This window comes from Doryrhamphus excisus, linkage group LG14 (assembly GCF_037039965.1).
Source record: "Doryrhamphus excisus strain RoL-2023G ecotype Guam linkage group LG14, RoL_Dexc_Guam_v1.1, whole genome shotgun sequence".
Lineage (NCBI taxonomy): Eukaryota > Metazoa > Chordata > Actinopteri > Syngnathiformes > Syngnathidae > Doryrhamphus > Doryrhamphus excisus.
The window spans coordinates 7,042,374-7,055,611 of record NC_136370.1 but is presented as its reverse complement, the minus strand read 5'-3'; the positions used below and the strand labels follow the sequence as shown (position 1 = coordinate 7,055,611).

At 39.0% G+C, this 13,238-nt stretch overlaps 1 protein-coding gene and 1 long non-coding RNA gene across 3 annotated transcripts in view; one reads left to right on the top strand and one right to left on the bottom strand.

The window, feature by feature from the left end:
• Positions 1–5,214: 5,214 nt before the first annotated feature.
• The window catches only part of asap3 (ArfGAP with SH3 domain, ankyrin repeat and PH domain 3), a 27,613-nt gene continuing 19,589 nt past the window's right edge, over positions 5,215–13,238 (top strand). Inside the window, exons 1-4 of the mRNA XM_058090286.2 lie at positions 5,215–5,551; positions 10,044–10,116; positions 11,921–12,066; positions 12,667–12,741. Of these exons, the coding sequence (XP_057946269.2) occupies positions 5,426–5,551; positions 10,044–10,116; positions 11,921–12,066; positions 12,667–12,741 (420 nt within the window). The 5' untranslated portion in view covers positions 5,215–5,425. The remainder of the gene's footprint in view (positions 5,552–10,043; positions 10,117–11,920; positions 12,067–12,666; positions 12,742–13,238) is intronic.
• The window catches only part of LOC131140135 (uncharacterized), a 27,081-nt gene continuing 21,401 nt past the window's right edge, over positions 7,559–13,238 (bottom strand). For both annotated transcript variants that reach the window (XR_013629780.1, XR_013629779.1), the window contains one exon: positions 7,559–12,063. This is a non-coding gene — a long non-coding RNA (uncharacterized LOC131140135). The remainder of the gene's footprint in view (positions 12,064–13,238) is intronic.

Below are 13,238 nucleotides of genomic sequence, written 5' to 3'. Positions count from 1 at the left end.
AAAGTAGGCTATTATTCAACCACCAACAAATTTGAACTCTTTATTCACATGTCTATGTCCTTGCAGGCTACTTCCTGTTTCATGGACAACAACGCTGAAATTATGTCAATTGAAAATGATAAGAGTATTCTGTATAGACTCGCATGTAGACTGACCAATACAGGTCATAATTGACCAATTCTGAGTATTTGGTAATGAATGACATGTGTCATAGGTGACCAATTCCTAATACTTGGTAATGACTGAGAATGTAGAATGACCAATGAAGAGTGAGGATCCAATTAATTGTAATTGGTAATAAATTGAGATTAAGATATGCTTTTATTCGTCCCTCAGTGGGGAAATTTGCATTGCACAGCAGCAAGAGTACAGAATCAGTTAAGCAGTACAAAATACACAATATAGAAAAATAAACAATATAAACAACCCAAGTATTAACAAAATCAACAGTTTTTCCAAGAGTTATATACAATACAGTATGTAGATAATATAAAACGAGATGAGAAATAACATGTTGACTAACCAATGAAGAGTGAGTGACTATGTGTCATGATTGACATGTAGATGAACCAATGAACAGTGAATGATCAATCATTACCATGTGTAATTATTTACATGTAGACTGACCAATTAAGAGAGTGACCAATTTGCAGTACTGCGTGTAATGATTCACATGTAGACTAACTATTGAAGAGTGATTGACCCATAACTAGACTTGTTTATAGTGACTACCCAGCATGTCTTGTGGGCATTCGGAAATAACAGTTTTAAGTTACGCGTTATGTTTAGTTCGACCACGCCTGGTCTATATGCTAATTGTGACACACGCTACTAACGATTGGTCACTCACTCTTCCATGGTCAATCTGTATGTTGATCATTACATAGTACTAGTGATTGGTCACCCAACGAGCCGATCATTAAGTCCAATTATGGTCGCTCACTCTTCCTTGGTTAGTCTATCACTTGTGCTGTGTATATTGATTGACATGTAGACTGACCAATGAAGAGTGAGGGACCAGTCAACACTTCTGTTTATTAACAACATATTCTTCGGGGGGGGGGAACTATATATTTTACACGTAACAGTCCACCTGGTATTATTGTAAAATTGTCATGCAATCTGCTATTATTATTTATTATTTTATATTTATATTTAAATATTTTAAAAATAATAAAATATTATAATAATTACAATAAAATTTAAATAATAATTATTATATTAATATTATGTAAAATATGCAAATATAACAATAATATTATATATAATTAATATAATAATTAGCATTAATATAATAATTATAATAACCATAATAGTTCTAATAATAATTATAATAATCTAATAATAATAATTATTATGATTATTATTATTATTATGTGCTTGTGTCCCTTTTTTCAGGAGCACTTTGTAAACAACAGACCATGTCAAAAAACGAAATTGATAAAACCATCAAAAGGTTGGCTCAGGCCATGATGCCAGGTTGTATGTTGAGTTTAAATGAAATACTTTGGAAAGATTGGGCGGGCCGTATTCAAACACTTGGCGGGCCGGATGTGGCCCCCGGGCCGTAGTTTGCCCACCCCTGGTCTAGAATCCTTCAACAAGCTTGTTTTTAAAAGACATCCAGGTGCAATGGACAAATGGAATGCTATGTTTTACAATCATTCAAGCCTGTTTTTTGTCTCCATTTCCTCCCATTCCAAGTCATCCATGTCGACCAGAAAGAGGAGCGAGTTTACCGTAAGCCTGGGCCTCCTGCCTTGACGGGGCTGGTAAATTGATAGCAGGACCTAGAGGAGCTGAGTCAACTTGGAGGAATGGAGAGAGAAAAAGAGGGTGGGGGCATGTTTTGGAGGGATCTGCTGGGAAGTAGCACGGAAATCCGCTACGGGAAAATGTCCTAGCGACCTCACTCATTTTTTTTTTTTGGTATCTACAGTAGCATGTAGAGATTCAAGTAAGGAATGTAATTAGATTGTTCTTCCCCTGTGTTTTAGTGCACGGTGCGAGCAGACCGGTTTGTTAAGTTTTTGCAAAAACACCCAGGAAAGCTGAAAGGCTGGCAGTTGCACAAAAGCAGGGCCTCTTTTACAAGGGGCCTGCAAAGAAACTGAAGGAGGGTATTGTTGGGACGCTGCAAGACCGTATTTCATCAGCCCAGACAGGCGTCATGTAAGCAGAATGCATAATGAATCGAATAATTAATCAATTCAATGAAGTGGATGGATGAGACACTTTACCCCCCCCCCCCCTTCTTCTTCTAAAAATTGTATGTTTCCAACTTTGCTCCAAGATGCAGAAATGGCAGTCACAAATCTTCTTTTGGACAAATGGCCATTTGTCCCAATATTTTTGAGTCTTCCAAACGCTACATGTATTTATTCTAATGTGTTTTTCCTTGTCACAATTTGGTTGGAGTTGATGTGCCCTCACTTCCTTGTAATCCGGCATGCACGGCTCTTAATGTTTAATAGACGCTGCATGTGTTTCCTTCATTGCACATTTTAACAAAGTATGTATCTAACATGAGGAGTGTTCGGCCCACATAACAGCCTGAATGTGTGTAAACATACACAATGGTGCACATGTGACAACATTAATTGCTGGTTGAAGGCGTAACTGCACAAAAAGGAGTTTGTCTATCGGTGTGAACGACTACCAGTGTGAGTGCACACAAGCTATCCAAAGAAAAAAAAGTAGCCTAGTCAGCCTTTTATAACTTTAATAACCAGATGTCCATTTCGGGGGGAACTAAAAAACATTAAAATCATTCATTCGCCTGTGCAAGAGCTGAAAAAGTCCACAAAGAGGTTTGTTTATTATTGTGATTGATTCATGTGGTGTAATATCTTCTACCAGCAGGGGGGGTGGTAGATGAACAACACTCATGCTCAGTGGTCTCAAACATGATGCCCGTGGGCCAAATGTGGCCCGCAGGACACTAGTTTGAGGCCCCCGCCTTTATATGAAAGTTTAATGTTACTGCGGCCCGCGCAAGTTTGATATGGATGCTGTATGGTATCATGTACCCAGAAAAAATTATTACATTTGATTAATGTTCATGTTAAAGGTTAAATAACTGTTAATAGTTATCCTCCCTATCCGTGTGGAAGTGGTAAGTTTTTGGCTATTTAAGTTTAAAGGAAATAACTTGAAGGCTACCGTTTAGGTCGCTAGCTCTCTAGTTTGCGAGTTAGCATGTGTCTCAAGACCCTGCAGTTGCGCAATATGTTGTAAATAAAAAGAGTATAACTGTGACTATAGTCGTGTTTTGTCATGTCTACAGGGCTCTAATAATGCTTTGTTCATTTTAATCTGAAAAAAATAATTTGTCTACCCACCAACTATATGTGGTTTCTTAATTTTTTATTATTTGCCGTTTTATGATTTTTATTATTATATTTATTTATTTATTACTGATTTATTGATTTTCTTTATTCTTGATTTGTTTATTTATTTTTCATCTTATTTTGTGTAGAAAAATAAAAAGTAAGATATTTGAGAACAGTGGGATGTTTTATCAGAGCTTTTCTTGTAGAAAATTGGAACCAAAGCAAAGTTTTTTTAAAAAAAATTTGTTTTTAATAAATGCGTTTTTTTTTGTTTTTTTTTTTAAAACCTGATGCGGCCCAGTCTCACCCAGACCCTAGCTCCAGTGGCCCCCAAGTAAATTGAGTTTGAGACCCCTCCTCATGCTTTTCCCACTTTTCTGGTTCTACTTTTCTGACCAATAAATGTTGTTACAATGTTGTATTCTCAACATTCTGACGTAAAAAAAATGTGGACCTTCATATCCGGAAGTCCTCGGAAGCGCTTGGGAGTGTGACCAATCAAAGTGGAGTGGGCGTACCTAAAGGAGGGCTGGGTGTGGAGTAAATTAAATAGGGTGAGAAGCACATATCTCATCTCGTTTCATATTATCTACATACTGTATTGTATATAACTCTGGGAAAAACTGTTGATTTTGTTAATACTTGGGTTGTTTATATTGTTTATTTTTCTATATTGTGTATTTTGTACTGCTTAACTGACTCTGCATATCTTATCTTATCTTGAGCAGGAAGTCCATGGAAACACTGCAGAGAGGGGAGCAGAATCAGGAAGGTCTAGAAACCTGCTCTATAGGAGTACACAACTCAATACAAAGCATCAAAAATTAGAATAATAGGTCCACTTTCTTAATAGATCTAAGAAAACAAATTCTACATTTCTCCTATTTTTATGGATACAAGTTAACTGCTGCCAGGTTGCTTGAATAATGCTGTTTTGCCGCCAAAAAGGTGAAAAAAAATATTGATACAATGGAAACTATAGGCGGCATGGCGGTCGAGTGGTTAGCGCGCAGACCTCACAGCTAGGAGACCAGCGTTCAATTCCACCCTCGGCCATCTCTGTGTGGAGTTTGCATGTTCTCCCCGTGCATGTGTGGGTTTTCTCCGGGTACTCCGGTTTCCTCCCACATTCCAAAAACATGCTAGGTTAATTGGCGACTCCAAATTGTCCATAGGTAGGAATGTGAGTGTGAATGGTTGTTTGTCTATATGTGCCCTGTGATTGGCTGGCGACCAGTCCAGGGTGTACCCCGCCTCTCGCCCAAAGACAGCTGGGATAGGCTCCAGCACCCCCCGCGACCCTCGTGAGGAAAAGCGGTAGAAAATGAATGAATGAATGAATGGAAACTATACAGCTATACTATACAGTTAGACATCCTTCTCATTTCTCCTGTTGCTCAGGAGTGTGAGAGAATGGCATTCATTCATTCATTCATTCATTCATTCATTCATTCATTCATTCATTCATTCATTCAACCAAGCACCCGCCTGGGTTTGCATGGAAATGAAAGTTAAGAATGGGAAAGCAAGCAGGAGCAGCCAGGACCCACACAAAAACATTACCACGTGATAGTAGAGGTTGCGCCTCCCTCGCCCTCCTCCTGCCCCCCTTCCCACTAGCGGTGGGCTATACGGCTAATTTTGACATCGACTCAATACCAGGTAAGAACGAAAAGCAACAAGATTAAGTACACGTTTTCTTAATTACATGGAATTATATGTAAAATTAAAATAAAGTGGGAGATTCTGTAAACTCAGACATTGAAGGAAATGAAAATTATTTACCTCATCTTGCTAGCATCAACCGAATCCTGATACAACCCTCGGTATCTACAGTATCGACATATGAATCACCGCACCCACCCCCTAATGTGCACAATAGAGTCAGAGTGTGCACTAGTCACACACACGCAGTCTCTCGTCCGAGCTCGATCAGGACTACTTTTGGACACCTTTGGACAATTTTCCCACCTTCCTCACCCCCCTCACTTCCAATGGAAATTAGTCCCGTGCGTATAAACTTTGCGTTATTTTCTGCGCATTGATTTTGTTTTTTGGGAGCTACAAAAGAAAGTTTCGCGGCAACGGCAACCATGCTGGAGAGAATCAGCATTTCTGACTTTGTGGTGCTGACAAATGAAGATCTGTCTTCCCCGGGGACCTCCACCTTCCAGGCCAAAATGAGCGACTGTCGAGGAACAGTTTCCACCGTGGAGGAGGTGAGTGTTCTTGGGTGAGGTGTTTACCTGCGTGTGCATGCTGTTTGACTTCCGTGCACACAAAATGCTCACCTTTAGACTGGACTGATTTCTAATGCCTCACTTAAAGGGCTCCAGTTTTTGTTCATCAAGGGACAAAATACTTTCTTGACTATATTGGGTTGATTATTTGGCCTCTAAAATAATGTTGTGTACTATTTTCAGCTCTCAAGTTGTAAAAGTCAAGTGAAGTGTCAAGGGTGCAAAACATTGGCCACTGATAAGCACTCCAAAAGTTAACAAAATGACAGTAAAGTACAAATGACATATTGTTCACAAATGTTTACCCTTAGTCTCATCATTTTAATGAAATCTTTATACATATATGTGTGTGTCAGCAGGATATGTCCAAATACATTGTGATTGTAGTCAGATTACACATGATTATTTGCACATGTTAGGTTCACTGAACGCTCTACATAAGGGGTCTCAAACTCAATTTACTTGGGGGCCACTGGAGCTCGGGTCTGGGTGAGACTGGGCCGCATCATCAAAAACAAAAAAATTAAAAAAACTTTGCTTTTGTTCCAATTTTCTACAAGAAAAGCTCTGATAAAACATTCCACTGTTTTCAAATATCTTACTTTTTATTTTTCTACACAAAATAAGATGAAAAATAAATAGACAAATCAAGAATAAAGAAAATCAATCAATCAGTAATAAATAAATAAATATTATAATAATAATAATAATAAAACGGCAATATAATAAAAACTTAAGAAACCACATATAGTTGGTGGGTAGACAAATTATTTTTTTCAGATTAAAATGAACAAAGCATTATTAGAGCCCTGTAGACATGACAAAACACGACTATAGTCACATTTATACTATTTTTATTTACAACATATTGCGCAACTGCAGGGTCTTGAGACACATGCTAACTCGCAAACTAGAGAGCTAGCGACCTAAACGGTAGCCTTCAAGTTATTACCTTTGAACTTAAATAGCCAAAAACCTACCACTTCCACACGGATAGGGAGGATAACTATTAACAGTTATTTAACCTTTAACATGAACATTAATCAAAGGTAATAATTTTTTCTGGGTACATGATACCATACAGCATTCATATCAAACTTGCGCGGGCCGCACTAACATTAAACTTTCATATCAAGGTGGGGGCCTCAAACTAGTGTCCTGCGGGCCACGTTTGGCCCGCGGGCACCAGGTCGCACCCCTCCAAGCCTTTTTTTCAATGAGGTTTTCTGTTAATAACATGACAACACTAGAAATATGTGAGTTGGAAATACCAGCATTTTATTAATGTTGCGGTAAAACAAGGATATTCAGTTTGTTTGGGTTGAAATAAGCTATGAAAAATGTTAGCTCTTGGCCATTTTCTGTTCTACATTGACTTTACTGTTTAATGATATTACAATGGATCATTGAAGGCTTTGAATTTACTTTGCTGTTTACAAAAACATACATGTTAGGCTACTTTAAGAATGAAGGTTAACTTCAATTTGTACAAATGTATTGCTAAGATAATTGCTGACTCTAGTCTAGAGTGTCTGTAATCTTTACTAGAAGGTATTTTTGATTTGACTTGAGTATAAAAAAAACAAAACATGGTGACTTCCTCCCTATTGGCTTCAAAGTATACAAAACATGTATGTTAGGTTTATTTAAGACTTTATATTGTTGCCGGTCTTTACAAAAACACAGTTTAAGTCAACTGAAGACTCAAAATTGACTCCACTATTTACAAAAATATGCATGTTATGTTATGTAAAAAACATGTATTTTATATTAAAAACTGTATGTTTGGTTAAAACATGTATGTCAGGTTTAAAAACAAGTACAGTATGTTATGATAAAAAACGTGTTATGTGGAAACGAATAATGTTATGTTAAAAACATTTATGCTATGTTAAAAATGTATATGATAAGTTGAAACCATGTAGAGTATATTAGGTTAAAAGCATGGTTGGTTAAAAATGCGTTAGATTAAGAAAACATACATATGATGAATAAAAAACATTTGAGGTTAAAACCATGTACGTTATGTTCATCCATTCATTTTCCGTGTCTCTTATCCTGACTAGAGCCTATCCCAGCTGTCTTTGGGTGAGAGGCGGGGTACACCTCTCGGGGCGCATGAAGACAATCAATCACACTCATTCATACTTTGTCACCAATTAACCTAGCATGTTTTTGGAATGTGGTAGGAAACCGGATTACCTATAGAAAACCCACACATGCACAGGGAGAACGTGCTGGAGCCTGTACCAGCTGTGTTCGGGTGAGTGGTGGGGTACACCCTGGACTGGTCGCCAGCCAATCACGGGGCACATATAGACAAACAACCATTCACACTCACATTCATACCTATGGACAATTTGGAGTCACCAATTAACCTAGCATGTTTTTGGAATGTGGGAGGAAACCGGAGTACCCGGAGAAAACCCACGCATGCACGGGGAGAACATGCAAACCCCACACAGAGATGGCCTAGGGTCTCCAAGATATGGGGCCTGTGTGCTAACCAGCACACAGCCGTGCAGCCTTTTCACACACACTAAAAAAAAAAAAATTGCATTGATATAAATTATTATTGATATAAATACAATGATAAAACTGCATAGAAATCTGACATGGATGGATGGATTTCATCAATCTGGCATTGTTGTCTTTTGCCCTTTTTTCTCTGATTGTTGCCTGAATGTTTCTTCCGATGATCTTCTGCTAAAGGAAGAAACACAGGAGCGGCTTCTGTGAACTTTCCCACAAAGCAAATAATCCAAGTGTGCTTGTGTCTTGTGTGGACTCAAATGTGGACCGTGTTTTTTCGACAGGGCTACAGTGATGAAAAATATCACAGCAGATGAATATAAGACGATCCGATATAATGGGGGTTCTTTTTACAAAGTGGGGGAGGACACATAGGTTGGCATATATGTTTAATGTGCTAACCTCCACACAGTTAACCATGTCTATATTTAGCATGGGACATGTTTAATTCATGGTATGGGGTTACATGTGGTTAGGCAGCATCAACTTCCCCCCTTTCTTCCTCAATCACTGCCTGCTTAGTAAATGATTATGGTGGGTATTTACAGGATTTTTATAAATAGATCCAGAAGATAGAATCACTTTCCTGTCATTTCTAGCAGCTGTGATATGGAATACTGTAAGTATCAGCTTGCATAATAAATACATATTGGTTTATGAAAAAATCTCTATATGTGCCGACCTGACTGAATGCATTGGAATAAGGGGTGCATCTACGCTGTGGTGATCTAGTAAGAACATTTTGCATCCCAGCAATATCGTGATATATGCAAAGGTCTATATCGGCCAACCCACCAGGCCATTTGTTGGCGATGCATGCCCACTGTTCCTCCAGGTCTTACCCAAAACCCCCTTTATGTGTGTGTCTACCCACATGTGTTTCAACCAAACTATAAACACTACATGGTTTGTTGCCACTGTGTTTATCTCCTGCCAGTGCGCCAAAGAACACTCCCATCTTCTATCTGGGCTCTAACCGCTTGCCCGTTCACTGAGTCACATTTCGCAGCATCTACTCAGCTCTTTAATTAGTGGACCCCACGTTTAAGGGCGGGGGAAAACTTCACAAAAAGTGACAAAGTGAAGGCGCACCGAATGACATAGAGGTTCGGTTGCATCGAGATTTCTGGCTCATTAAAGCTATTCTTGGTGACATGGAAAAGCAGCCTGTGTGAGGTCCAATAAACAGGTTTAAAACATGGTTTGCAAGCATAAAATACACTGCTGTTGTTGGTTGGCAACTCCTGGGAGTCTCCCCCAGGAGCTTTGGGGGTCCTTAGTGATGCCTAGACTCTGAACAAACCTCAGAAAATGGAAGAATGGATGGTTTACATTATGAGTGTCAAGTTTCTGTGGGGGGCCGTCATACAAAAAGATGACGCCATGCATGCTAAGAGCAAGACTTTGGAATGTAAGGAAAGGGGAGAAGTCCAAATTCCCATTCAGAGTACTTCCATAAGTTACGACCTTTAGGTCAGGATGCACCAATCCACAATTTTTCACTTTTAATCTGATCTGGATCTGAATTAATGATACCAGAGCTCTTTTTGCTTTAATCCGTTTTCTATGCTGCTTATCCTCATTGGGGTCGTGGGGGTGTGCCGTAGCCTATTCCAGCTGACTTCGAGTGAGAGGCCGGGTACACCCTGGACTGGTCGCCAGCCAATCACAGGGCACATATACACAAACAACTTCTGTAACTTCTAAGTTCTGAATGGATTTGGATGAAATTGACATGGGATATGGAAGAATTGATTACATTTAGGGGGTGATCTGGATCACCATCTGGATATTTTCCATATGTGAATTGCTAGTCACTTGTTTTGCCAGTTAATTAGACAATAAAGGCGTGGATAGTAAATCTACACTGCTGTACACTGAGTACTCAATTGTATATCCTTAACTTCCTGTCTCATTGTCTGGCTTTTTTTTTTTACAGACTCTGGAGATGGATCACATAGCCCTACAGAAGATGAAGAAGATGATCAAAGCCATCCACAATTCCGGAATCAGTAAGTGTGCCAGCCATTCAAAGTTCTCCAGCTCTCTGCGGGATGGGCTTTGTTTGCCCGTAATTTGACATTTAACAACTCTGCTACCTCAATAAAGCAATCACTGGAGGAAGTACAGTAGGATTGAATGTGTTTACATGCATTGGGAGGCCAACGTGCAAATGGCACGTGATTTTCTCAGCTTGAGGTCACCGGGAAGTTAGTGAGTAATTGTTTTGTAATTGTGTGTGTGCCCCTTGAGGGCATGCACCACTCGAAGGAAGTGGGCAGCGTACACTAGTATTCTTAGGAGCTTCCCCTTCCATGGCATCGACTTGACCCAGAAGTGAGTCAGTCAGAAGCGAGTTTTTTTTTGCACTTAAATCAATCCCGATTCGGCGCTCTATGACTCACTATATGCGCTGATCTTACTGGGTCACATGTGCAAAAAAGATGCCATAAACCTCAAAGCCTTAAAGACTTCTCTGCCAAGTTGCTGTGGTGTGTGTGAACAGATGAGCAGTAAAACTCATCCCTATTGAGCACATGTGATAAATGCATGCATGGAGTTTGTTAGAGCTTTTTAGGTGCTTGTTTTTGTTATTTTTTTACATACCATTTGTGGTATGGCAGGTATTTTTATGTTGTATATGGTAATAGTTGTCCTGAGCATACTGACTGCAAAACACGTTAACCTTTGGGTACCAATAAAGTAACCTAACTTAACCCTTACCACCATTTGACCACAACTGCTGTGCTTTTGTTTAGTTAAACCCACACTTACAGTAGGTCATCCTTAAAGTGTTTTCTGCACGGTTCAAGCTTGAAAGTCGTTTTTCCAGATTTTCTTCAAAGTGAAGGGGAAATTATTATCACGTGTATCGTGTTTAGTCTATTGCTACACATGCCTGATCAGTATGTTCAATACAGCCTAATGTTTTGCCCTCAAGAAGCCTGTTTTAGGTGTACCTAATATTGTGGGCAATGATTACATCTTACTTCTGAATCTGGTGCCAAGAGTTTTCAGTCAAAATCCCTTGGAAACCTTTAGTTATTTTAGGCAAAAACACCATAATAACGCCCGGGCAGTTCCAAATCTAATAGTTTCCTAACCTCAAATAGAAAAACCTCACCCTTACAGCAAATTTTCCCAACTTTAGCATTTACGTTAAAGCTGTCCTTGTGTTCTGTTTTCTACCACGTAGCAACTGGGGAACTTGTTTAGCCCGTGTGACCATTTCTTATTGCTTTTACACAACCAACAAAATGTCAGGAGGTTAGGCTTTCTTTGTTGAGGGGCTCATGGCGAACTCTTACAAATATGCTGTGGTTCGATTGTGACAAAACGGTCGTAATGAAATGCAGGCCAAGCAAGAAAAATGAGTGTTGGATTCTGCTTTAACAACATTTTCACATCTGTGTTGCATTTAGGTGACCACAATTGTTTTTGTGCTTTTTTTTTTTACATATGGTTTCATGAGAAGTGTGTTACAAAACAGACAAATGAGATGAGAAAAAGCAGTATTGGTTGTTTGTTGGACAAAACTGGAGTTTGTATAATGACGGTGACTGCATCATCTAGTTTTTTTTTTTAAGTTTGGTTTTACTTCAGTTGGAGGGCCAAGTCAGATGTCTGCATGAAAGATGTTGAGGAATTTGACCTTCCAGCATGACCAAAAAATATCCAAATCAACTTGAAATAAAGAAAATAAAATGTTTAGAATGTTTTAAAAAGTAGGTGGGGCGACCTTAAGTGGGTTCTACACAAGAGATGCAATGTGAACTACAGGGAAACAACTAATCTATCCCACGTGTTCTCTTCCAGCCCATGTGGAAGCCAAGGAGCAGTACATTGAGGTGCTGGAGAACCTTGGCAACAGCCACCTGAGCCAGGACAACAAAGAGGTCTCCACAGGCTTCCTCAACCTGTCCGTTTTCACCAGAGAAGTCACGGCCCTCTTCAAGAATCTGGTGAGGAAAGTGGAGAAGGGTAGAAAATGCAAACCATGCACAGAAGTAACGACTTCAATATGAAGCCAGTCAAGTTTGTGTTGACATTTTTGAGAAGAAATCCATCACTAAGATGACACGATTGTGTTAGATTGTGTTAGAGCTGCAAGTAGCAGGACACCATAGCCTGTGTGACAAACATATTCATTAGGAGTTTCTAGAATAGTGTGTGTATGTGCAGATGTAAGACAGCTGCATGCTAGCACCTTAAACTTGCAAAACCAATGATAATTAAGACCAGACCTCCATGAGTGATTCAGTGCACACACTCTCTCCAGTCCTTATGTGTGTCAATCATGGTCTCACAGGGGAATAAAGGGAAAGACAAGATTGCTTTTACAAATTATGGTGCAAAAGAAAGAAAAGGTAGCATGTGCGTTCACATTACAGTATATGCATTCTTTTCTAAGCTAGCTAAAGGAAACTTTCACATATAATGGTGGTGGACCTGCAAACCAGGCAATTTTGTGACCTCAGATGAACTTCGGCTCAGCTTACACTTCACCACACGCACACAAACACAGTTTAAAACTTCATCTACTCTGCTTTGACTTGTTCCAGGTGCAGAACCTCAATAACATCATGGCCTTCCCCTTGGAAAATGTGCTGAAATCAGAGCTGCGCGACAGTAGACTGGTAAGTGAAAAGTTCATGACAGACACCTGTAAAAACCCTCTCACTGTGAATCAATCACAACACTCGACGAGAACAGACCTCCACCAAAGCTCAATTGTTACTCGCTAAATCACAGAGTGAACTGCTATAAGGATAGAAAACACAATACAAAGTGAAGTGATTATCGATGGGATGTAAAATTTAGATGGATGCCAAATACATAATCTGGATCACACCTGGATAAAATGTGGTTTAATATTACGGGCTGCAAGCCCTAATACAAAAGGCAAATGTTGTTACAGTTGAGATAAGATGAAGGTATGATTTATTTTTTTACTATTTCACCCATTGTACTGTATTTTTAAGATAATTGATGAATAACAAATCGTTTTTAGTGTGTGGATTGCCACCAAAATATTATTATTAATGTCAATAGTAATAACTAAACAATATTAATGAGTATTATTAATATTATTATTTTGCGTTTCAGTATTATTTTCTATAATTTATATCTAAAA